The sequence below is a fragment of a genome, unplaced genomic scaffold (assembly GCF_019419815.1).
Source record: "Pyrus x bretschneideri cultivar Hongxiangsu unplaced genomic scaffold, Pyrus_bretschneideri_v1 Contig29, whole genome shotgun sequence".
NCBI classification, from domain to species: domain Eukaryota; kingdom Viridiplantae; phylum Streptophyta; class Magnoliopsida; order Rosales; family Rosaceae; genus Pyrus; species Pyrus x bretschneideri.
In genome coordinates this window covers 1,477,256-1,504,051 of record NW_025999601.1, presented here as the reverse complement: position 1 = coordinate 1,504,051, position 26,796 = coordinate 1,477,256, and the positions used below count along the sequence as shown (strand labels likewise).

Here is a 26,796-nt window from a genome sequence, read left to right as displayed (position 1 = left end):
AGATAGAAGATCATTTAACATATAATGTGATACCTTTTTTTTATTATTCAACTGGGATTTTGAAGGATTTTAATTCTTTTAATGAATTTAGTTGTATTTAATCAGGATTTGAAGTGATTTTTTGAAATTCAATGTGTATTCAATCATGATTTTAAGATAGTTTATTAAAATCCTTAGAAATTCGGGTGTCTTCAATTAAGATTTTAAAGAAGTTTATAATATTCCAAATGTATTAAATTAGAATTTGATTTTAAAGAGTTTAAAAAAGTTGAGGAATTAGAGGGAATTGGAGAGATTGCTATTGTATTTTAAATATCGACAAATCTCACCTCTCTTTATAAGATTTCGAAGGAATTGAATCAAAATTTCATATGGAATATCTACAAATCAATTAAACTTCACAAAAATCTATAAATTTATAAATTCATTTAAATCTCTTAAATTCTTAATTGAATACACCTCCTAAGCCGATCGACATATCAACTTTTGTGAGATCCTATGTGCATGTGAGCAACGTTATCACATTCTTTCCGACCATATAATGCATAACCAGAATTTGTCTCTGTAATTTCTGACGATATTTTATTAAATAAATACCATGAGAAAATTTGAATAAACGACAAGTATCCTACCTAGTTCTCTTATGGAGGAATTTCATATATTATAAAATGTTTTCATGCTTTACAGCTATATATTATACTGAATTATAAGTATATTGTCGCTGACTCATGATCATCATGTACTCTTAGGAATAGGCTGAAGAGTAAGACGCTCAAATCACATCTGCGGACAAGGAATGTTTTAATGGCCGAAAGATACTGTTTAGCGTTTATACTCCGGTGGCATTAGATTATTTTTAAAGGAGATGTCAAATTATAAGATAGTTGATTTGGCAATCTGAAGTCTTATGTTAAATTTTGTACTTCTCCAACCGAACTGTCAAATATTATTTTATTATTTAAAAAGAGTTTTAAATGATTGTAGTTATTAAAAAATGTTAAAACAAAATTTCAATGGGTTGAAATGTTAGTGGAATAAAAAACCACTATTAAAATGAATTAAAAATAATTTGACATTGATGTCAAATTTGACTCCAAATCACAAAGTCTTCAAATTCAGTCAACAAATAATACTTCGGTTGGATAGAATTTTGATGCCAAATATGCACAATGACATTCTACCTAAGATTTTAACATCTCATTTGAAGATACTCTTAATGTGTCTTTGCCATAAAGTGGACTGCTTCTCCATGAAGCTTGGTTCGGGCAAAACTATGCAGAGAAGTGTTGACAGAATCTATTGATAATCCGATTCAAAAAATTTAGAACCATACAATGTTGCATGCGTTGACAATTTAATAATATTTTGTCATAATCCGATTAAGTCCAGCCAGAGTCCAGCCAATTTGGAGCACAATTGGGTTTTAAAACAGATGGGAAATAGTTTTATTACTCCCTTGAACTCAAGCAAGGAGAAATTTTTAGTGTGTCGAGAGCGTAGCTCGAGTACACCAAATGACATAATATAATTTGTTGATTTTTTTTTTAAGTTTCCAATCAATTATGTTTTTACATTTGGTGTACCGGGCCATATTTTATGCACACTTAAAAACCTCTCCCAAGCAATAAACAAAGAATCTTAATAAGCTATGGTGTACCAGACCATAACGAAAATGATCAGTGCACCAAATGCCATAATATAAGTAGTTTAAAGTTTTTTTTCTTTTTTAAGTGTTCAATAACTATTTGTATTATAACATTTGATATACATAATTGTGTTCCTGATACCGTGAAAAATCTCTCTCTTCGTTCTTACAAGTTACCCACATGAGCTACTGATTCCTACCGTTTTATCAGCCGCGTTATCCCCCAATAAATATTCCATGCATAATCCGACATGCAAATTACCTGTCATAACATTGTCTTTAACTAAGGTAAATTACATGGAAACCTACACTTTACTGAAACCTTACTCAACCAAAACTAATTCTGATTAGTTTTTAATTGATGTTAATTAGCTACGGGCCTGAGGACCAATATTATCCGAAAAGGTTGGTCGAAGAATGTAATATTCCAGCATGAAAATCCAAACAGGTATAGCTGTCTCGAAGTCTTTTGCTTTGGAGTTCAAACATTTAATTACGTAACACCTTCTTTTGGTTTAACTATCTCACGTAATGTGCATGGTTGGATGAAGATGTCAAACATAAAATACAAGCTGGATGATTGAAATGAAAGAGTACATCAGGTGTGTTGTGTGATCATCATACGCCGCTAAAGCTAAAGAGAAAATTTTATAGTACACCAATAAGGCCAACAATGCTTTATTGCACAGAATGTAGTACCACGTTCAAAAAAAGCGTGTAGCGGATATGAGAATGCTTCGCCGGATATGTGGGCACATGAGAAAGGACATGATTAAGAACGAGGATGTTCAAGGTAATGCAGGAGTGGCCACAATTGAAGATAGGATGAGAGAAAATTGGTTAAGGAGGTTTGGACATGTGAACCGAAGGCTTACAAATGGTCCGGTTAGAAAATGCGATTATAAGATAGAAACTCAAGGCAAAAAGGGTAGATGAAGACTTATGAAGTACTTGGAGTTAATATGAGACTTGGTGCAAAACCAAACGCAATGGCTTTCTAGAATTCCTACAGCCGATGCACTTGGTGGATAAGGATTTTTTGTTGTAACTTTCTCACGTAATGTCCGCATCTGCATGAAAAATGCACATAAATAATGCCTCTCACACCATTTCCTATTCCATCTACAACTGTTTTGGGTTGATATTATCGTTGCTTCTTATTGTATTCCCTCGTTGTCCAAGGAAAAACTGCGCTTTCGATGGAGAAAGAACCCGCATTCACGACTTCTTCAACTCTGCAATTGCCTCCTGGTTTCAGATTTCATCCGTCAGACGAAGAACTCATTGTTCATTACTTACGAAACAAAATGATTTCGTATCCTCTTCCAGCGCAGGTTGATCACGGAGATCGATCTGTATAAGTATAATCCGTGGGATCTACCCAGTCAGTACTGAAGCATTCACTCATTTCATTCCTCTGTGGTTAATCCTTCGATTTGGATTACACAGTAATAGCCAAGTGTATATGTTTTTTAATTGTTTGTTTCATTACTTGGCCCTTTTTTGCAGACAAGGCTTTGTTTGGAGAAGATGAGTGGTACTTTTTCAGCCCGAGGGACCGGAAGTATCCGAATGGGGATAGGCCCAATAGAGCAGCAGCTTTGGGTTATTGGAAGGCTGCTGGAGGTGACAAGCCAATTCTCACTTCTTGTGGATCGAGCTGATAGGAGTGAAGAAGGCTTTAGTCTTTTACACAGGTCGAGCTCCAAAGGGAGTTAAGACAGAGTGGCTCATGAACGAGTATAGACTGCTTAACAGTACGATTAACCCCTCAAGGTCAAAAGGTTCTATGAGAGTAAGTGGATAGAATGAGATACTGCGAGTGCATATTATATATATGTATCTCAAAACGATGGAACAAACCAGTTAAAAGGCATACGCTTACTAATCAACCAGTACATAAACTGTACTTTGTTTCACACGCAATAAATGCTAGCATCAGTCCCTCACATGTACGCATGCTGATAACCATTGATGAGAGTAATCCCCACACCCATCAACTGTTTAGAGTCACCATGCTCTAACAACTTCTCGTGCAAACCTAGCTATTCCCTTAGAGTTCAACATACTTGATCTTGCCTTGTACTATAACAACTGTGCTTTTAAAGGTGAAACACAGATAGTAGAGGTACTAAACTTTTAACATCATCAAGAACCTTGCTTCAGTCCATGCTTCGATTTAACTATTTAAGCCGTCTTCATTTTTTTTTTTTTTTTTTTTTTTTTAACTACGACTCAGTCAGTTATCCAGTTCATACATCGACTTTGATCAAAACAATGTGACCAAAGGCAATAATATAAAAATGCTTCTTGTTGTAACAGTTGGATGATTGGGTACTATGTCGAGTTCAACAGCGAGGAAACACAACAAAGAACACATGCAACCCTCAAGACATCTACAACACTGAATCTTGGAGGTGCCTACCAAAAGCTGGGCCGACACAGCCTACAGATCCAATCCATCGTGCTGATTTAATCACAGATTTTCTATACAAAGACTGTCGACTATTAGCTTTCATGCTCGCCGGTCAAGCTCCATCACCGATAGAGACCAATTCAAGTGCGAGCTTTCAAGGGAGAAAAGATAGCTGTGAAGTCGGTTCAAATAATAAGGTAAAATCCACAATATCAGTTTCTTCTTCGGGCATTAGTTCCACCCTAAAAAGGAAAATTAGAGAAGAAAATACGAAAGAAAATCTCTTTCCACTGATAACTCTAGAAAGCAAGAACAAAGATGGGAATGTTCTGCCTGGCAAGAGACTAGCAGCTGACAATGTTGTCAACTGCTACATACCAAACCACTTGCAAAATGACATACCTAAAGCAAATCCAACGGTTCCCGCCAACTTTGAGGAGTTTAATGAAATGTCCTTCCTAGCTACATACTTCAAGTAATGAAGTCTTTGATGAAAGCTATGTGCCTTAACGAAAGAACACATTCGGGAGGCAATAGTTTCAGGCTGTACAGCATGAAGTGTAAGCAAGGTGTAAAAAGCATGGTATCGATTTGGCCTCTAGACTGGATGGTAAATATCAGTTCAATAATCTACATTTGTTGCTAGTTAACTCTGTTTATGTCGAGAATGCTCTCCTGGTCGGCGATATTACCTGCCCTCGTAAAAATATCTATAGTCGCATTCCTATGTACGAAAGTTTATGCTTGATCAAGGATGGGGATAAAAGAACGAAATTAAACACTTCTCAGATGTAATAATATGAATGGATATGTAAACTAGAATTGTCGAATACTTCAATAATATCAGTAATTATTATATAAGTTCAGTTTGTTTGCCTTTCATTGGTTTATAAATTCTTTTACTACTAACAATATGGATTTGGATCAAGATAACTTTCTAACTACGCATTGTAAAACTATATAAAGTCAAATTGATGCTCAGTAAGTTCATTGAATGACAAGTACATACATAAATAAACTCTAAACTACAAATTTTCCACATGTTGGCAGAAAGGCCACCATGATGAGCAAGAAACTATATATAATCATCTTCAAGTAGCTAGATTAGATAATTAACGTTGTACGTAAACGGAAACTGTTAAAGTGATACAAGCAAAGCCTTGAGAAATGGAAGAATATAATACCACACCAGATATGGTCCGATAAGCTGCTGAAGTCCTTTTAAAGTAACTTTATCGCAGTATACTGCAAACAAAACAGTAGAATATCTCATTTACTCGAGGAAAGTAAAGTCTCCAATAAGAAAATTTGAACTAGTATCATATTTAAAGCATTCGGAACACGCAAAACCAGTACTTAGACAACCCCATGAAATAAATGTGGCCTAAAATGTTTTATGAGTTAGTTTGCAGAACACGAAACCAATTTGACAGAATGTTTAACTCTACGTCAGCAAGTGTTTATGCTTCTTAGCATTTGGGGTACTACGTACGAGTTTAGGTTTTCTCAGTAAAAAGACAGGGATAATACTTACTTGTATAGATAGAAGGCAATTCCCAGAACAATACAAAGCAAAATAATGTCGATGCAGAAATTTCGGCTCGACCTCACCTGCAAAACAAACCAAGTTTCTCATTATTAGAACTATGCCTGTATGATGCAACAATTAAAACTGATCATTACGGTCAGCGTACAATTACCTTGATTAGATTTTCCTTAAGCCTAACATTATTACTTTTTATGTCAGATGTAACCTTGTCCACCTGTTGTAAAAGCATCAAAACTCCGTCACCAAGTAATGAACTAATAAGATCTTTGCAACATTATTCTCCCAGGTATCATTGGAAAAATTAGAATTCTAGTTAGAGAAGAAAATCTCACCTTTGTATCTATCTCATCAATTAGCGGGACTTGTCGATCCATTTCCTGAACATATTGAAACATCGATCAATGTCTGAATTCGTCTAATAAGAAAACGAAACAGAGTTATGTGCATCAACCAACCTCATGCATATCATGGGCCAAATCTTTCAAAGTACCCAATCCTTCAGAGATGATATCTAGACCTTCATCCTGCACAAGTGAGCAACTCATCAATCAAAATAACAGCAGCGATGTACCGCAAGACAGTCACAAGCAACTGTCTGACAAAATAACTTTCTTTAACCTCACAGAACATATGTAAAAGAAACTAAATAATCAGGAACGTTATATGCCTGTTTCATTTTCCGCATTTCATACTCCTTCCTGAACTGACTCGATTCTTCAGTTTGCTGGAAAAATTCACTTTCAAAGTTCCCATCTGAATTGTAAGGAAACACATTAGTATTCATAATCTATCAAAAGGCCACATTCATTGAAAACTATAACACCAGAAAAATAAAAAAGGAATAAAAATCATTGATTACCTGATGAATCAAATTTGATATTTTTATGGGATGCTGAAGTTCCCCATCCCCCTGCTTTTTTGGCTGCAGCTTCTGTCCCATCTGGAATCTCCTGAATCCTCTCAGGCAGTGTAAAAACCAGGTCACTACGTGTTTCTAGTTCTTCAGGGGATAGCCCTTTAACCTGTTATTAGACCGAAATACGAATATGTCTTTACAGATAATTGTGGTGTTGAAAATCAATACTAAGAAGTATGATCCAAATTCCCTTATGTTTATGTGGGTGTGCGTGTCTATTGGTCTAAGAAGTTCACGCAGTCACACTATGGCTTCCAAGTGATATACAAAGGCTATATGTTCGGCACACTCTTAAGGTATAGTAAGAACCATGCCTACGTCAATTCATGCTCTGGCGTTGTGGGAAGGATATTCTCACGTAGTGCAACTCATAATGTACAATCCTATGTAACTCATTATGTAGCTTTTGGATTTGGTCATGTTGGTTACATTTGCGCTTTCTATTGTCAAACCGAATCCACAACAGCTACCAAAAAGTGCAGCGGAAACATCATAAGCGGGGTAAATGTTAGGAGGTAGTGCCAATGCAGGGTGAAACATGAACATTAGATACAAAACGAAATGGTAATAGAGACAAGAAGAAATTAGCAAAAAGAAGGGGATAGGCCCCTTTCAAAACATTGTATTTGCTCCGAGAATGCGGAGATTGTAAAGCACGACAGAAAAAATGAACTCCTAAGAAACTCAGAGAAGCAAACCCATTTCAAGAAAAAGAAGCAAGTTCATGACAAGTCATCAGAGTAAAGAAGCTGATGAGTTAGATTCTATGCAACCCCTTAAGAATTCATCAAAACGGGGTTAACTGTGGAGTCCCAACTCTTATGCCAATGGTCTCAGAACAGAAGTTGTATATAAAGGGGAAAGGCAAGATCTCATGGAATTTATCTACCGAGGTTACAGTTGTCTTGTTTTGCCTTGTCGCTAGGCAACCGTATTTGCTTCTACTGTGTCTTCCTAGTCTAGTTCCCTGTAGGTTCTGCAATGTCGTTGACAACACTCTTGTTTTGTTCCTTTACTCCAAGAACCACACTCTTGTTTTGTTCATCTTGTGCATTGTTGATAGGCACACGTACAGTAACAGTCAGGCTCAATCCACACCATTTTTCCAAAACCAAGAAACTACCGACTTTGTCGACCATAAGAAACTATTGACCAGCCATCAGATAAGAACGTAACATCAATTTGGAGGTATTCTTTCTTTCTCACACTTTATCCGAACACAAAATCTCAATCTTACCAATCATCATTGGCTGCATAGAAAATTTTCATATCATTTAAACCCATCAAATCTCTTAATTTTCACACATCTTTCAAAATTTATGATTCGTCCACGGTAGGGTCTATTGAAGAAAATATCACATATTTTTTGTAAGTATTCATTTTTAGTCTTATCAACACACAATTTAGTTTTTTTTTTTTTTTTAGTACATTCATAACAAAGACTTCCCTATCTAGAACAACATCACAAACTTTGTTGTTTTCACACCGGGAGGCTCTTAACAATATTTAGGTTATGAAAGAATATGAAAAAAAAAAAAAAAAACTTTGAATCCCATTTGAGGAGGGGAAATTGATAAATATTTTTATGATTTAGAAATCTATATAATTTTATTATATATTATAAATAGAAAATAGAAATCTATAAACTATAGATTATATATTTCTATATATATATATATATAATTTAGAAAAGTATATTATGTCGTTTCATACATTATCGTACAATAAGAAGCTAATACCATATAATCCTCTATTTTATAAAAATAAATAAAATCCATATCTAATTACACATATTCCCTAAATTCGTCTTAATTAATAAGTAAGCTTGAAACTTAAAAATAAAATAAAATAGATGAATTGGATTCTCTTCACCTTTTTCAGAGCCAACTTGCGCAGCTTAGGAAGTTCCTCCATCAACCGAGCCTTGGTCCGACGAATCTCCACATACGTCGCAACCGCCACAGCCCGATTACTCTCCATCGTAGCCTTCTCGGCTTTCTGCACATTCAGATACAATCAAACAAACACCAAAACTCGTACATTTTCTCACCAACCAAACTCAATTAACAATATCGAAGGAGGAAGCGGGAACTGCGAACCAGATGAGTGGCTTGGATTTCGTCGTCGACGCGGGCGTAGTGACGGGCGAAGGCATCTTCTCCGGCGGGATTGAGGTCGCGGTGCTTCTCGACGTCGTACTTGTCGTATTTCTTGCATATTGAGTCGACTCGGGAGAGAATGTCGATCACGCTCATTTTCTTCGTTTTCTCTCGGAATCAAAAGAGAAGGTTGCTGATGCTGCGTTAGAGAGAGAAAGAGATAGGGGAGAGAGAGAGAGAGTCACGTCTCGTTCAGGCATTGCGCCTCTCTCTCTCTCTCTCTCTCTAACTCTCTCTTTCTGTCTGCGTCTGAATTTTCGGACGGTTTTTTCCATTTTTGGAAAACCAGGAAGGAAGGGCACGACAGCATGGACTAATTGGCCGTCTTTTTGGCGGGTACGCATCCAATTGGCTATTTCGGGTCCCCACCCTTTTTCCTTTTTCTATTACTTACTTCATTCCCTCGTGTCGGCCCATGACCAGAGACAATATTTGGGCCAAAAACAATCAAATCATAATGGGCCTAACTCTCATGAAACCATTATCAAGTAACCATCATTGGAGAACGGTGAAACCATGAATATGACTGGGAAGTTGTACGGGATTCTATCCTATATACACATTTATATTTTGAAAGAATGAATAGGTTTATTTTAGGATTGTGATTTTTACGCTCTCATTTTTTTTTCTGTGGCATTCATTTCTCGGTTCTTTGGTTCTACTTTTATGACATGTTTACTTACTAAGATTAAGAAACCAAAGTATGGATATTATACTTATTTATGACAAATCTTTTGTTTTTAACACATAGGATGAATTTAAAAAATAAAAAAAAGAATATGGGCTGAAAATTTTAGGTATTGCGTAAGTGGCCTGTAACGCAGTTAGTTAAGACTGGAAGTCCTGTTTTCGAATCCCCTCCCCCTTAATTTAACAAAAATTTAACTATTGTTGTAAACATTGGTGACTGGCCACTAAATAATGTGATGGATGACTGTACCAATCACTTCAAAGCAAAGAGGACAAGTGGGAATCTTATCAGTGGGAGTGAGCTGTCCAACAACTTTCAGTGCCCTTACTTCCTATATAAATACAAGACATCCTATGCATGAAGTGAGAACATCACAGAAATATAGAAGCCACAAGGCTCACGGAAGAGGAAGAGAGAAAAGAGAGGAAGAGGAGAGGAGATAATAGAGAGAGTTATTTTGTACTCTTATTATTCTAAATTATAATGAAAGCACCACTGCTACTCCGAGGACGTACTCCAGTCACACTAACTATAGAGGAACCTCGTAAATTTTGTGTCTTTTTTTATTTATTCCACTGCACACATCGTCGATTTTACAATAACTATTGTTTTGTTTTTTTTTTTTTTTTTGGGGAAAGGTTACTTTATTGTGTTTGCATAAGAGAAGACCCAAATACTAATACACAGACCCAAAAATGGACCCCCCCCCCCCCCCAACACCAAAGTAACCAAGAGCCCAAATAACATTGTGAGCCCAAAGCATAAAAAACAACAAAGCAAATCATAAGCAACGAAGCAAACCCTAGCAGTATCAAACCACTGCCACCAATGAAAAGCCACTTACCCACCAACAAAAACAAAGGTCGTCCCCAGCACACTCCTGAAAACAAGCTAAACACAGCCCCCGACATAGAATCCCAAAACAAGGCTTCAAACACTGCCATCGAATCCCACAATGGTAGCAACAACAAATTGAAGGAAGCTAGCGGGAAGAAGCAACCCACTAGCAACACTACCATCAAAGACAAACCTAAAGAAGGAGGTGGTGTGAACACCCGAGCGAAAACTCTATGCACCTGAACACATTATACTATTTTTTGTCAAAAAAGAAAAAGGACACTTTAGGCATTGTACCCATTGCGCCATATCACCCATATATACATTATACTATTTTTTGTCAAAAAAGAAAAAGGACACTTTAGGCATTGTACCCATTGCGCCATATCACCCATACCTATATATGTAAGCAATCGTTGCCCATTATTCAAAATGCATGATGATTTTTTTTGTAAACGCCAATAACATCTCTCGTTTTTTTCTTTGGCAAAAAACTTGGGGTTTGGCGGTCAACAATTGTAAAACTTTAATGTCAACGGGTGGATATCTCGTATCCAAAACCTAGCAGTTCGTCATGCGAAACCTAATGGTCTCAAACAACTCGATTTTCTCTCATGAACTATTTTTGTCAATGGATGTTAGTATGATCCAGCACTTGAGATAATGGGTAAAATCGAAAAAATAGATTCACACGTAACCAAATTCTGAAAAGTCGGTACCAATTTTAAACGTAATCCTGCAGCCAGGAAAAGCAACAAACAAATTAGCAATTGAAGAGTAACACAATTGATGAAAGTAACCATCCAAAGTCCTCTCACTGAAAACGCTAGAGGTATAAAACATCTTACACCTCTAGTGTTTCCTCATAATACAACCAAGTGTTATGCCAAGCACTCAAAAACTGATTCCACAAGTCAACCCGATTCTAATAACCGACTGATACAAACTGAAAATATTAAGGCAACTCAGATGCAGTTACAAACACAACTAATTAGCACATCTCGACAAATAAACAATAATGGCCAAGAGGAAATTGTTTTCCTAACCCTGCGAAGCAAAATTAATTTATATGTTTTCCGAACCTTCAACCTACAACATGTCGAAAGCTTCATATACTCTTGATCAAGATTGTGCGAAGCCAAAACAATTTTTGGTGTCTTATGACTAGCTTCAACCACTCAAGCTATGTGCCCAAAGGAAAAAACTTCAACCAAGGAGCTTCGACCAAAAAACTTCAACCAAAGAGCTTCAACCAAGGAGCTTCAACCAAAACCCACAAGGAAAAAAATTTTACAAACAAAAAGCTTCAACCAAAAACTAAAAAATGCCTTCAACACTCTTGCTCAAGAGTGGAAGCAAAATCTATTTATGTGGTTTAAGAAGCTTCAATCACTCAAGTTACATACACAACAAAGGAAAAAGTTTCAACCAAATTTCTTTTCTCACTAAGAAATAAGGAATTGAGCTTAAGAAAAAAAAAATACTTGGGCTACATCCAAAAAACAAAGGAGAGAATTTTTTAAGTTTTTTTCTTCAATGACTCAAGAAAATCAAGCCACCTCCTCCAACTATACTCCTCACTTGGAAGTTTCGTAATTAGTCAAGGACTCGGATTTTGCAACTCCCCAACCAAGAAGCTTTCCTCACTTAGGAATTTAGGAGGGCATGTTTGTACCATATTTCACCAATCCCGAAATTGCCGAGCACCGGTCGACTCAATACCTTCAGGAACTCACTTAAAGGTTCATGCTGAGGCCCCTGCTGAAGCACACGAGTTTCTCTTAAATCAAGAGACCAATCACAACACGACACGTGTCAACGTCAGAATAAAGCTCTTAGACTCCCACATCGACCAAGGAGGGAAGCCGAAGACTCTCCTCAACTATAAAAGGAGACATTTCTTCCTACAATAAGGGACTAATGTCATTATTATACTAAACTTGTCATTAGAACCCACTAATGATGATTATGCTTGAAGCTATGTATTGTGTAAACTCTTCACTATTAATGAGAACTCCTCTACCCTGTGGACGTAGCCAAACTTAAGGTAAACCCCACGGATGACTAATCCCCTTCACTAAATCCTAACAATCAATTGTATTTTTATTCAAATTAAAAATGATACCATGGAGGAATGTAACTTGATACCAAAAGTAATCAGTAGTCTTTACATAGTTTGCACATATCACAAAACCCAAAAAGTCTACAAAACAATGATCTCTAATATTAAACACAAAGCTCACCTCATTCTAAAATCTTTTTTATAGAACGATCAAGGCAAATAATATCACCCTTCGAACACATATACTTGAACTTTAACTTCTCTGCGTCAACAGATATTCTATTTGTTCTGTACTCAACAAGCAACGTCTGTCGCAAGTGGCCCTTTACCACAGTGGTGGAAAGGAGATGAGCCCTTGCATGATGGCATGGGTTCAAACCCCGTTTGATGGCTAATCTAACAAAATCTATCGTTTGACCCAACAAACACGTCTGTCAATATACTAAACTACTGAGACAGGGAGGGGATCGACAGTTATGAAATGCGGAACCCTGTGGATAAACTGAGCCCCAGTCCAAACTTCTGCAATCCTTCTAATGAAAATATTAACAGAAATGGGCATTCATTCTGTAACAATCTTATGAAACCCTCTTAATAAACAACCTGATACCTTCTAATCAAAGTCCCAATCATGGGCAGGAAAGAAGCCTAGTTATTGTTGGTTACAAACAAACCCTTCACATTTGTTGATCATTCATCAATTCTTAAGATTTCACCCCAAATGGATCAAGGGCATGTTTTCTGAGCATACATCAGTAGTCAATGCATTGCAAAGGAATCCTACTTATTTTCTGAAGCGGCGATAATTAGCGGATATCATATAGCAGATAAGAACCATCTTTCCGCATAAAAGAGATGCAAACAAAAGGGAGATGCTTTTGTGAATCAAACAGGTTTATATGATATTATCAACTCGGTCAAGAACAAAGCACCAAACAAGGAACATTTCAGCAAAAGAGGGCTTGCATGCAATCACTAAACATCTTTCTCTAAAGGCTCTATTCCCTTTTTCTTTGGATGCCCTTTTTTCCAATTCCAATTCTTATTAGCAAAAGTCCACTCACTTTATCTAACTATGAATTTCCCAAATTTGCACAATTCAGTTTTCCGTTAAATCTCCAAAATTTCAACAAATTCAAAACTATTGGATCCTCAAATTCTCAATCATTCAATGTAACACTTCAAAATTCAAGGCTAAAAGTCACTTCATTTCGATCCAAACACAATCCAAGATCCAACAGATCCAAACTTTAAACAAAAATTGAAACCCTAACAACATCAACCCTGCAAAAATTTACAGAGCATAGCGAAAACAAAACATTCGTATCATTGAATTACCGACTAAGTTCCAAATGCGAACCCGATTCGAACCAGGACCCAGAATTCAAGCTCCGCCACCAGATCGGTGGAGGTACAGCTTGCCGAACACATGAAGAGCCGTAACGAAGCCGATGAAGCAGAGGCTCATGACGAGGACAACAGTCGGGGTGATCTTCAAGCCAGGAGCGTCGTCCGTGTAGAATCTCAGCATGTTGTTTCCGGCACCGGACCCGCCTCCGCCTCCGCCGATGCTTCCGGAGCTGGTGGAACCTCCAATACGACGACGACGCATTCCGGCCGTCGCGGCAGCCGAGCCCCTCGGAGCCATGACGCCGGGGCGCGAGGTCGCAGAGGACGACGTCGCTTGCGACTGAGATGAACCTCGAGCCATTGTTAGGACAACACGAAGAGAGCGTGAGCAACGAAGAGAGAGAAATTGAGCAAATGAAGAAAATGTAGGGAGTGTAATTAATGTGGACAAAAATATGATTAGGGAGTGTATTTACTTCTTTAAGCTGAATTATGGTTGGGTTAGTTAAACTGTGACGTCGAAAATAAATATGGATCGCCTCGGGAAAGACACTGAAATTATGTAATGTTTGGAATGCTAAATTTGCAAACAATGTAATGTGTTACTAATAAAAAATAAATACGTTAATTAACACTTAAGTAATAATTTAACTATCAACTACCACATCATATGGTTTACAAAGTTGATAAATGCTATGGGACTCTAAAAAAGTGGGACTCGTCATAAACTTTCCACCACCGTATAGTTTAACGTTATTTCTCATGTCATCATTATAAAATATTATGTCAAAAATATGATTTGACAGAGAATTCATAAAGAATTCAATTTAGAGAGTTTTCTTAGCATTTTATCTACAAAATTTGGTCTAAAAAACTGGTCTCCTAACATTACCCTGGTTGGAGAGTGCATTTTCCTCACCACCCTATTTATATTGTTAAATAAGTTTAAATTTTGAGATTTGTGAAGTGGATTGGCACAAATCTCAAAATTAAAAACTAATCTAACGATGATAAATGAGATGTGAGCATCACCATCACTTGAAGATGATGGGTAAAAATATTCACATTATTGGATACTATTATTGACGCTCCACAAATTAATTATGGACTTCTTATAGGAATATATTTTTTTATAAAGTATTTAAGTTCTAATAACAATTTCCTAACTATTTGATTGAATAATAAATCGATCAAATTATGGTCAAGGCACATTTATATGTGCTCGAATTTAGAAGGGAATTTTAATGAAAAACTTCCAGTACTGTTCATTTTAACGAAAAACTACATTTTTACTCTAAAAAGTCAATCCTGGTACTATTCACTTGCAACACATTTTTGTTATTTTCATTATAACTCAAAATTTTCAAGTCATTTTCATTAGTTTTCCTAAATTAGAAAGCTAGTAGGCTATAGTGCCAGGTTTTAGGAGAGATTTTTCTCTATGTTTGGAACATGAATTGGTATACCACCCATTATAATATAAGTGGAGAGAAGTTCATTTTTTTCAAGTGTTTCGTCATTTGTGTTATGATGTAGTGTACCGACTCGTGTTTTGGGTATGCTATATAATCTCTCAAGTTTTAAGGGTAATTTGAGTTGTGTTAGTTTGATCCAACTTTTACCTGAATGTATTGGTTGGGTCGATGCCTCATCATCCTTTGCAACTTAATCCTTATTTGATTTAAAGACGGAACTCACTCATGTCTTATAGCGAACACACAAAAATGTGTGTTAAGGGACTAGTATTTCAACGAGTTAAGACACTCCAATGACGGAGCCAGAAATTATTTGGTGGATGGGCTAAACTAAAATTATTAGTACGAAATCAAATGGTTAAATTTTTTTATTACTTACAAAAATAAGCCTAAAAACAATAATTTAAAGTAAGAAATTTAATTCTGAATAAATCAAGTTTCAACTAGATTTAACAAATCAAACATTTAAAGTTGCAACTTATAATAGAAAGAAACATACATCATCAATCTTGTCATAACAACCTAACAAATAAAAAGAAAAAAAAAATACCCATTCAAGTTGTGCCCTTCAATCCTTAATGAAATTGAAATCCTTTGTTATTTCATCTGAATCAATCTTTTCGGCAAGCTATTTTTCAATGTAGACAACCATTTAATCTGCTAGAAATTCACTCTTCATCTTGTTGCGAAGTCTTATTTTAATAAAATTCATTACTGAAAAAGCTCGTTCAGTGAATGCAAAAGGTATATCACTCTTTAATTTATCACCATCATCTCTTTTTTTTCTAAAAAATGAATCAATAGTTCTTAACCTCTTCATCGAACATACGTTGCCCTAACAAATTGAACAACAACAAACAAGTTTATATAATAAATTATATTTCTAAAAAATCTATCAAATAAAAAATATATTAATTTTGAAATTGAACTTTTCCAATACAAACTCTTAAAATTCAAACAATAAACAAATAAACTCATCAAGAATTAAGAATAAAGTAGTCAGAAACTTAGCTATTGATGAGAAAAATCATTAAACTCTTACAATTGTAGGCTCAATATCCGTGAATTGTACATGAATGTCACCGAAGCTTTCTAAAAAGTGAAAAAAATCTACTACTATTATAGCCAAAAGCCAAAAATACAGTCTTAAGAAACGTGTAAGTACTCATAAAAATGAATAAAAGAATAAAAGTTAATAATTACTACTAAAAACCTAGAACCGTGTGTGATTACTCCCCATGAAACCTAAAATAATAAAATACTAAAACCTAGCTTTTAAAACCGTGTGACTACTCCCTAGGAAATCTAAAAATAACAAAATATTAAAACCTATAGACTACTCCCTAGCAAACCTGGAAACATGTTCATAACTTTCACTGAAGTAAACAATTTATTTAATATTTTTTAACTCTTTATTTTTCTAAAAGTAATCTTAGTGTCATAGCTTTTACTTATTGAGTAGGCTATAATAATTAAAAACAATAAAATATTATGTGCCCTATCAATTGAAGTAAACAACTAAAATTCACTACAAAAAAAAAAAAAATGAGCACTGCGCACAATAAATTATGTGTGCCCCTTGAGGTCAAAAAGCACCAACAATTGTGTTCATAGACCAATAGCAATAGTGCAACTACTATCTTTGTGTATGTGCCCTCTATGGACGTCACCATTGATTAGAGGGCACAATACGACCATGTGTGCTCAAAGAGTTGAGCACAAATAAGGTTTTCTTTTTGTGCCCTGTTCTGACACCTGTGTCAGATGTCATTTCAGATTCATGTTAGCACAATTTTTGTAATTGTGCCCTATCAATTAAATTAAAAATAACAAATTCGAAATACCCTACAATCTAAAACAAACATTTGAAAATGTATATTCATCCTTTCAGGCAGTCATCCTTCAGGTGAAGGTGCCTATGCTCTACACGCCATCCACAACAGTACCACACGCAGCGACAGTGCGACCTGCAGCCACGCCAGGGGTTTCAGAGTTCGTTTTGGTCCAAAACACAACCATTTTCAACAATTCAAAAGCTAAAACAAAGCTACAAAGGTAAGTATTTGAAACTTACCTTCTTCAAGGCCATTGGGTGGCTAGTGATAGCCTAAAATCATAGCCTTCGCTGGAAATAAGGGGAATTTGTCCCCTGAGTTGAAACTGCATCCAAACTTAACCAAAGCAGGCATGCAGTGCACGAAAACATCTCTAAACAACTTAAGGAACCTAACTAAGGTGTTTTCGAGACTCACCCATACTGGATTCGACATAAAATCTCGTCGGGGAATTTTTTTTTTTTTTTTTTACAGAAGCAAATCAAGCAATAGATAACTTAATAGATCCTAACAAACACATACAATGAAATACATACATCTAGGTGTTAGATGGGTATATTCTTCAGTAACTAATTTCTTAATTTGAAGATAAAGCCGACTGATTCGCAAATAAGGAACTATACGGCTACCACAACAACTCACAGAAGCAATGCAAACAATATGAAACAAAACTATGGACAAACTACCTAATTCGAGAATGAAATCATCAAATCATCAAGTCTCCATTGTGAGGACAAAGTTGCTTCTAAAGCGATCTATAACAGCCACATAAGGAAGAACCACCATAAATTTGTCTTGATGAGGCAGCTCAAATGTCGTACAAGACACCCATGTATTATTTTAGTGTCCATGTCCAAGAAGGAACACTTGAACAGGGAGTTGGGGGACTTGTTAACGCAGGGTCCCCTTCGACCCCTAAAGTGGTATCAGCTTGGGAAACTAATGCCCATGGGAAGAAAGAACAACCGAGGCCCAAAGGAAGAAAGAAAGACCGAGGCCCCATGGAAGTAGAAAGGGCACCCTCGAGTGCTATGGACAATCGCTCAACATTCTGGTTTGCCCGCCAAATTGGCGGCAAGTTGGCATACTGGTAACTTTATAGCACAAAGTCCTAGGAGCAGGACTACTCGGATCCCAACCCTAGGCCGCATGTTGGCGATTAGTGAGAACATAAGCCTATGAAGGAACATAAAGGCTATCAGATCAACCACTCATGTGTGGGTTTTCTCAAACCCGAGGTCCGAGCAAGGCGTTGGGTACACGTTGGCAGATGAAGACATGCATTTAGACCTGAACAAATGTCACTTCACTCCCACACGTTGACTGAAGGATGGAGTAGTAGCTAGCAAGTCATGTCTATATACTTGGCTCATTAAATGCGAGGACGGTGAAGTATTCAAGCCCAAAGACTTTTGAGGCTCACTAAGAGCCTATATGAGGTGGAAGAGTACCTCTTATGAGGGTCGGAAAAAAAAAGAAAAGAAAAAGATTAGATCATAGCCGAGTGCTCTTTGTAACCAATTCTCAATATATATACGAGCACCACAATTGACGTAGCCTAATTTTGAGAGGTGAACTGCTTAATTAGTCCTTCTTGTTAAGTTGCTAATGTCTTAATCTTGAGCACACCAAGGGCCAACTGCACTTGTCTTTGTTAACCTCCCAGTTTTGAGTGCTAACATTAAGTTATTAATTAATCCATAAATTAATAAAATACTGATTATTGATTATTATTTAATATTTTGCTGAATAAAAGTATTTCCTTGGTCTCACGGCTATTAATTTATAGAGATTTAATTGTAGTACTAATAGAAAATGATAGTGCTATCTACACACCCATTTTTTTTTTCGCACACATCTTTCAATTTGTGACCGTCAGATCGAATGACTGGAAGAAAATCAATGGCAAAAAATTAACAAGAGCATGTGAGGAGTAAAAATGAGCGAGGAAATAGCACTATCCATAGAAAATCACCAAAAGTCATCAACTGCATATATATTGTGAGAGGCAAATATCAGCTCTTCAAACAGAATATTAATGCTATTTGGCATTCAGGATCGTGACTTTGTGCGTAAGATTTAGGGGCATTTATTTACAGAAAAATGCTATAACATAAAGGCACAATAAAACAATTGAGACAGTCACTGTATGTGTATCTCCATCCCTGCCAAATAAAAAGCAAATCAAGAGCATAATTGAGTAAAAAAAAAAAATATATATATATATAACACTATTAGGCAGGATGCAAAATGTGTGGCTTCAAGCATCTCCATTCTCTCCGATAATTGCGTCATCGTCCTTGCTATCATCATTGTCACCATCATTGCCGATCTCTAATGCATAATGCAACAAATTTTCGAGCTATTGTATACGTTGCCTCTTGTCAAATGAGAAGTCTTTCGACCGCTCCATGTTAATTTCTTGTTGTGTTCGAGCAGGTTCCATGGTAGTAATACTAGTATTAGTTATTGTAGTTTTCCCATGAACCGAATTTTGTTCATTGACATCAACCCTCTCACGGTCTACATCTCCCATTTCAATATGGTGGTGGTAAGAGGATGAAGTGCCATCTACATGGAGGTGGTGTGAGGGGGAGGGTGATTCGTTGGCCCAACGTTCACCCTCGAAATTTGATCTTCTTGGTGATGCATGGAAACTATCCACTTCGCTCCGATAGTTCCGGAGGAGGTAGGCGGGGGACGTGTGGTGGGATGGAGTGGCTGGTCTGCTAGACATTGGGGTTACGGAGCCTTTGTTCTGCTTTATGTGCTTCCTGGCGGTGTGATGCCAGTTGCGTAAAGCTGCGGCTACTCTTTCATTGAATATGGTTGGTTTCATGGTTGAGCCCATCTGCACAAATCAACATATAAACTCAAATATTAATTTCAAGATTTATTCAATTCAGTCATCGATATAGTGAAAACATGTTTATATGTGCGATTCAGATTCACTCGGACAATGATATATAAGAACAAGTGTCATATACTGACAAACTCATTCATAATCATACGACTAGAACTTAGGACCTGCTCTTTAAAGTAAAGATTGAATGTCATTACGACTAATAGCTCACGTAAATTCACAAATTAGATCAATTTGGTTCTCATTAAAACTACGTGGTTGCTCAATTAAATCTATGAATTGATGATCATATATTTAGATCATTACCTGTGTGACAAGGGCATAGAGGGGGAGAGTGACATAACTGCAGAGAATCTGTATGAGGATCCTGAAAATCGCCACCGTTAATTGTGTGTTAGAACAATTTTAACGGTTAGGAAAATAGGAAATAATTAAGAGTTAAGTCCAAGGAAGAAGTGAGACTCACCCCATTGAAACTCTGATGATCACGTCCTCAGTGTGCTCGTGAAAACAAGATTTCAAGCTAAATTCATACTGAAATGCCAAAAATTATCAGATAATTAGTATACTATTTCACTTTTCTTATTTACTTATCTAATAAATCTCAGATTAATTAACCAATTAATTAATAATTAGGAAAATGTAACTTACCCAACTCCATGCAAAGAAAGCAAGCTGGAAGGCATTCTGATATTGATAAAAAGATAATGCAAAAGGATCAGTGTATATGTATATATTTAGGGTTTAGGAACTCTAGGAATTAATTAACTAAGTTCGTATTAATATAATTTAAAGTACTGAAAACTCTGTTAAAATTATTAAGGTACCTGAAAGAGAACAAAGTTGATGAGGTAGAGAATGAGACGAGGGCGGTTGAACCAAAAGAGATGATCACCAGGTTGAACCACAGGAAGCCCCTTTACAACCTCTCCACTTTCTTGAATTCGAAGACCCATTTTTGTGATGATCACCTGTAGCTTGGTACCCACCAAGAGAATGATCTGAACGTCCAAGTGCATTTTCCACTGTTAGATCTATCCATCTATCTATCTTGTGGTCCCACTATTATATTATGATTACTTGGTAGATTATGATGAGGGAAGAGATTTTACTTACGATCAATGGGATGAACGGTAGCCAAAGATAAGAATACCAGCCTGTCCAAACGAAATTCAAGTAAGCTTAATCATATAAGTAATGTTGAAACATTTAAGAGTTTAAAGTGTAAGTGTTATGAGTTGAACATATATAATTTAGTAGGTGAAGATGTGATGAAATATATGAGTTTACTCACCGTGAGTATTAAAAAGTAGGAATATCACAGCAAAGAACCAAATTGGAGGACTGCAGTTTGAAACAAAGAAAATGGAAGTTTATGTCAACAAACAGTGAAATAAAAAGGACAAAAAAGTAGAAGAAAACACCAACTCACTAACCTGATTCCCACAACCACCTTGAAATCCTCTTCAAGTGATCTGTTTATGTATTTTTGGAAATTAAAATTCTGATGGCTTTGGGGTGCCAAATGTGCCTGAAATATTGTTGTGCAATATGTTATTGGTTACAAAATATAATTATTATTTATCGCAATCTTATATGTCATAACCAAGCATAACTTCATTGAATCAATACATTAATTATATTAATTTTTTTTTCCACACATTGTATGAACGTGTACGTAATAGTTGTCAATTTGTGAAAACAAGGCGTAGAACTTTTGAAATTTCATCACCTGGGTAGATTATGATAAAGCACTTACCATGATAAACCCATGCCGCAAGGTTAAGTAATCCACTTTGGGAACGGACCTTACAAATTGTCTAAAAAAACAAACCTGCAAATAGTATAAAATAAATAGATGGTAAGGCAAAAGAAAGAAGAGAAAATGCTTTTCAAAAAACAAAAGCTTTATATGAAGACCTAGCTAGGAATAGAAATTCTTATGAGAAGTCTCGAACTTCCACCATTATTGCTTATTCTGTGACACATGAAGATCTTCTGTAGCTCACAATTTCGTGAAATATGAATAAAATCAAATTTGGTGTCCTTTGTAAAAGTCAAACTATCAGACAAAAAAAGGAGGAAATTGTCCTGTGCATGGGCACCTCCCAGTTCATATCTATAGTGGCAAACTTAGACCGTCGATGCCGCATGGCATGACGAATTAAAATGAAGCCAATTTGTATTGCCAAAGCTTTCTTATAGAATCTCATTATTTGTATACACAATTCAGAAGAATATCTAGAAGGCTAGAAGGGTCTTCATCCTTATATTGACTTCAAAAGCTAAAATCATAGATGAATGCTTGAAAAAAGCGCTTTTACAAAATAACCAAAAAGCTCTTTCACACCATTTTTTCATAAAAAAAAAAAAAAAAAAAAAACACAGCTTTCACACCATTCGTATTTGTAAAACCACTTAAAGGGATTCTTGTTTATCAAAACAAAAAAAAAAAAAAAGAGAGAGAAAGAAAGAAAAGAAAACAACTTAAAGAGACGACTCTAATATATAGGCTATACCCTAATCTTGGTGTTTGGCTTTTCTGAATATCTCTTGCATGTTAATATAAATTTTAGAAGAGATCTATCTGTACACTAGGACCCTACTCACACTCCTACAATATTTGTATACTTCTGCAGTATGTTCCGATAACATACAAAATGTTAAATGGCACATTATAAAAAGTGAATGCTAAACAGTCTTGTCTATCAAGAGTACTGTTCTAAAAATTTCCGTCCAGGCATCAGACGATTGGCCATTACCCAGATTAATTTCTAGGCGTTTGAAGGGTGCCCAGACCTACCTAGGCGCCTGCTTAGGCACCACCTAGATACTGTTAGGTCGCTACTCTCACTTAAACAGAAAATACATAACTTTCATTATACATATTTTTTCAACAAAATTATAAGAGACTTCTTTAGTATTTCGATGAACACTCACTATATATTTGTTCCTCATGTTTTTAATATGTTCTAATATTTTATAATCTATATGTCATTCTATTTTGCAATTTATATATCTTAATACAATTATATATTTTTTTTTAAGTATAAGTAGTCATTTCTTTATATGTTATATAATAGATTTAATTAAAATAACAAAAAAAAAAAACCGTTTAGGCGCTATAGAATTAGTGTATGCATCCGTTTATAATAACATTATTGTTACTTGTAACTTACTTAGTTGAGAGTATTATCTTAGCATCACCAGGTTCTTGAGTTACTGTCGTACACCTTGTACAAAAATTTCAACAACTTTATCAAACTTCTATCAGGCCTTAAGCTTCTTATTAACCCAATGGCCATTCCACGATCATTCTCCTTGGCAGCTTTAATTTTCTTATTAAATGACAAGTTAGTTAGAACGTAGCGTCATTCTATTGTGCTAATTAATAAGAGAAAACATTGATTAGTGACACATGACCAAAATTACCAAGGGAACTCTAATTCTTTTCGTAAAAATAAACTTTAGAAAGGAGAAGTATTACTGAATCAGGGTTTAATTAAGAAGGAAAGATAGAACAAATAATCGAATCGAACCCTACATACTTTTAGCCACTCTTTGAAAAAAGTGTTAATACTCTGACATGCATTACGTATTACTACGTTTATTTTATAGAAGTTAAATTTGAAGAGCTGAGGAATACTATATTATGCATATCTTAAGAGCGAGATCAGTTAACCTTTCGTTGTTGTAAATTTTTCTAGTTACTAAACCTCCACAAGTCCACATCATTCTAGCCTTATAATCTTAATTTTCTTTGTAATTATTTTTAAATAAACCTATTTATGTTACAACAATCACTTGATTATTATTTTTCGTGTGTACATGTGAAATCTGAAAAGGCAGTGTATTTTTATGTCATGTGAAAAGAATTATTGCTTCCTTGACTATCAACCACTAATCAAATAATAATACTAACATAAGTTTCCACGCAACTAACAATTGTTAACTATTTAGATTCTTTATTGTTTGATAAGAAAATGAATAAAAAAAATATCAATGTGGAAGTCAATCTGATGGCGAATACTAAATTCACCACAAAAAATTCATGTAGCAAGAAACAAAAATTTGAAAGTATTTAAGCCATTAGGGTTAGCCTAGCAGTGAAAATGGACATTATAGGGCATAGAAAGTACGTAAGTCAATGAGGTTAGTATAGTAAAGAAGGTCGGCAGGATAATAGATAGGAGTAGATTAGGTTTAGAATTCAACGCAATTCAATTTTAACCAAAATATTATTTTTGTTATTTTGAAAGATTTCAATAAGAACCAGGCGATTAATAATGATGTATATATTAACATTTACATGCCATGCATGCATAAAATGCACAGTGATAACTATTTTACTAACATAAAGGATAAAGGGAAAATGAGTGGCTAGAGAGCTCTTACTATCCACATAAGGAAAGGTGTTTTGGTCCAGTAACTCATATGCCTCCTCCCAAAAGATGTGTCCCTTGCAAACCTGAATCTCTCTGGGTCTGTCGTAAACGCAACACACGCGAAACAAAAGTGTTAAATAATTGAATGACCCATTGACTTTGAATAATTTCATTTCATATATTGTAGTTGAACTTTAAAAGTCACAATTAGAGACTACAAGACTTAAATAATCCATTATTTCATTTAATTAATTTGGATGTTTAGAAATTTTTGGCTCTTGGAGATTATTTATTAATTTGCAGTACCAACCATGCGAAAATTGATATTCAGCTGTTCTTGTTTCCTTTTCCCACCGCTTCCAACTTCCCATCTGAACTCACCAAATAGTCATCATAATCAATTAATTTCCATTGATTATAATTAATTAAAAGAGAAAAAGAAAGATCAGTTAATTAATTGTAAATTGATGTACCTTGGCTCTTCCTAAAGCCATTGTGAGAATGCAATAAAGGACATGGAAAACAGCCAACACGAAGATAAAAATGTGCAGTTGATGAATACCATCCGCAGATATAAAAGGTACTTTACCCTGCAAAATTTGAGTAGACATTCTATGAGCCTTAATTCCTACATTATAAGCAAATATTTATGTGTTTGATTCATTCCTAATTAGTTTCTGGTTTGCATTTTGAAACTGCTTAGAGATCAAGTTTAATTCACCAACTCGGTTTCTTGTAAAAACCAAATTGATTCCGATTCACCTCTAATTTATATATCTGCATAGACTTGTCTGATAACTATAAGATATTACGTGGACTTGTCTGATAAGATATACTGGTTTATTTATATAATATAAGCAATGCTAGCTGATAAATGTCTACTTTGTTTATTGAGTGCATCCGAAGGAAAAGTCTAAAATACAGAATTTGTACATCATGATAATTATTTATGCTGGGTGAATTTTTTGAATAATTAACAATAGTTTGTTTAGGTGCTAAACAATTCTCCCTTTTATGAAATAATGAACAATAGTTTGTTTTAAGTACTAAACAGTTTTTTCCTTTTTATGTTGTATCAACAGTTCAATAAAAAACAATGAGTATCAAAAGAAAAGGAATTTCCCTTTTATGCCGAGGCCCAACAATGTACCTTGGCCCATTTTTTATTCTAGGAACAAAAATAGAATTGAAAAAAAAATTTGTAGATTAAAATAAGTGGTGAACGTTCGTAGTTCCTACCTTTGCTGAACATTTGTCGGTGCCAGCAGCAGCCAGAACGCGGCGTGAGCCACCACCAGTCTCGTTAAACAGAGAGAGCAGTTTCCTGCTCGGGGTTTCATCCACATACTCCAAATCCTCTTCCTTATTCAATTTGTATTCTTGCTTCTTGCCACACGGATGCCAAGTGTTGCCAATTTTCTGTGATATGCATATGTTTGATATTGGTCCTTGTCCCACAGTTAAGAGCAAGGATATGAACCCCAATAACATAAGCTCTATTACACCCACAAACACAGATAAAACATAGGTATTAGCTCAATAATCTCAATATGTTAACTCTCACTAAATTAATTAACGAGCGGGAAATGATTGCTACACCATTTTTCTCCTCGGGCACAACGCTGATTATTTATAGCCTTTTGATCGGAAAAACAAAGAATCAAGACACGAAAAATAGACCGGCTGTACATAAGGAGAAAAGTGGTGTCCATAAATCATTTCCAGTTAAACAGTTAGTCCATGATTTGACATGGGTTTTACCTGATTTGATCTTTTCTAGTGCTTCGTAAAGGGCGCTTTTGTGTTTCTTCTTTAACCACTGCAAAAATGGTGAAAGAATTAATGTAATGAAATTCAAACTCAGGAGAGTAAACTAATGAAGAACCAGAAGTCGGTCTAAGCACCCAAATTAATGAACTTTCAGTTGAAGTATGATTTTTACCTTTGCTATAAGTTCGATTATGTGTTCAATGATTATTGAAATCAAGACCAAAACAAAACAGACTACAGCAACAGCCCACGTCGGCGTTTGCTCTAACGATCTTCCAGACGTTGCCGCTGCCATGTTTTCTGGATTAAGTTGCCCAATTGACAAAGAAGAATGAAATGAAACAACAGAAGTTATCGAATCATGAATATGTAAGAGAGAGAGAGAGAGAGAGAATATGAAATGAACAGGTGAAGGTAATAGAGATGTTGCGGGTGTTAAAACGAGTTGAAATGAACTCAAGGAAAGAAGAATAGAAGGGATTGCAGTGGATAATTTTGACTTTTGAACGCGTAAGAGAATTCAGAGAGTCTCTACTTGATCTGTTAAAAAAAAAAAAAAAAAAAATATATCAAACACAGTTATATTTGATCGAATAATAGTCTCCCCACCCCCCTCTTAATATCTCTGACTGAATAATGTCCCCCCTCCCCCCCCTCCCTTTACCCTTTGCAATCATGCACTTTTTTGTCATTTAATTTCTAAACTTTTGTCTACAAATTTAATTTTTTTAACATTATCTTTTATTTTATTAAATTAACTGCCAAATAAACTTTCTTAAAATTGAGACTTTCTATGAATTCTACATTACATCATTTTTTAGCACAATTTCGTGTCAAGATTTT

General features: G+C 35.5%; 3 protein-coding genes and 1 pseudogene across 4 annotated transcripts; 1 reads left to right on the top strand and 3 right to left on the bottom strand.

The window, feature by feature from the left end:
- The first annotated feature begins 2,371 nt into the window (after positions 1-2,371).
- On the top strand, positions 2,372-4,600 carry LOC103927857 (annotated as a pseudogene).
- Positions 3,819-8,939, bottom strand: LOC103927828 (syntaxin-71-like). Of its 2 annotated transcripts, XR_007259997.1 has the most exons (11): positions 8,626-8,939; positions 8,399-8,524; positions 6,470-6,632; positions 6,278-6,363; positions 6,066-6,134; positions 5,943-5,987; positions 5,762-5,824; positions 5,596-5,672; positions 5,246-5,306; positions 4,464-4,605; positions 3,819-4,233 (listed from the first exon to the last, which is right to left on the bottom strand). XR_007259997.1 is itself a non-coding variant. In XM_009336782.3 (9 exons), exons 1-9 carry the CDS (start codon positions 8,779-8,781, stop codon positions 5,294-5,296), a joined length of 798 nt encoding a protein of 265 aa, XP_009335057.2. In that variant the 5' UTR covers positions 8,782-8,938; the 3' UTR covers positions 5,023-5,293. The 2 variants fall into 2 exon arrangements, 1 of the variants encoding a protein (XP_009335057.2); XM_009336782.3 differs by lacking the exons at positions 3,819-4,233; positions 4,464-4,605 and having other exon boundaries at positions 5,023-5,306; positions 8,626-8,938.
- Positions 8,940-13,462: 4,523 nt separating this feature from the next.
- On the bottom strand, positions 13,463-14,062 carry LOC103927827 (protein transport protein Sec61 subunit beta-like). The gene has a single exon (XM_009336781.3). It carries the CDS (start codon positions 13,984-13,986, stop codon positions 13,660-13,662), a length of 327 nt encoding a protein of 108 aa, XP_009335056.2. The 5' UTR covers positions 13,987-14,062; the 3' UTR covers positions 13,463-13,659.
- Positions 14,063-18,875: 4,813 nt separating this feature from the next.
- On the bottom strand, positions 18,876-26,442 carry LOC103927825 (MLO-like protein 6). Its single transcript, XM_009336779.3, has 15 exons — positions 26,126-26,442; positions 25,945-26,002; positions 25,423-25,679; positions 24,657-24,773; positions 24,494-24,554; positions 24,194-24,282; positions 21,558-21,632; positions 21,235-21,329; positions 21,093-21,142; positions 20,915-20,955; positions 20,626-20,799; positions 20,450-20,485; positions 20,265-20,332; positions 20,105-20,165; positions 18,876-19,786 (listed from the first exon to the last, which is right to left on the bottom strand). The coding sequence occupies exons 1-15, from the start codon at positions 26,246-26,248 to the stop codon at positions 19,298-19,300; spliced, it is 1,794 nt and encodes a 597-aa protein (XP_009335054.1). The 5' UTR covers positions 26,249-26,442; the 3' UTR covers positions 18,876-19,297.
- Positions 26,443-26,796: the final 354 nt, after the last annotated feature.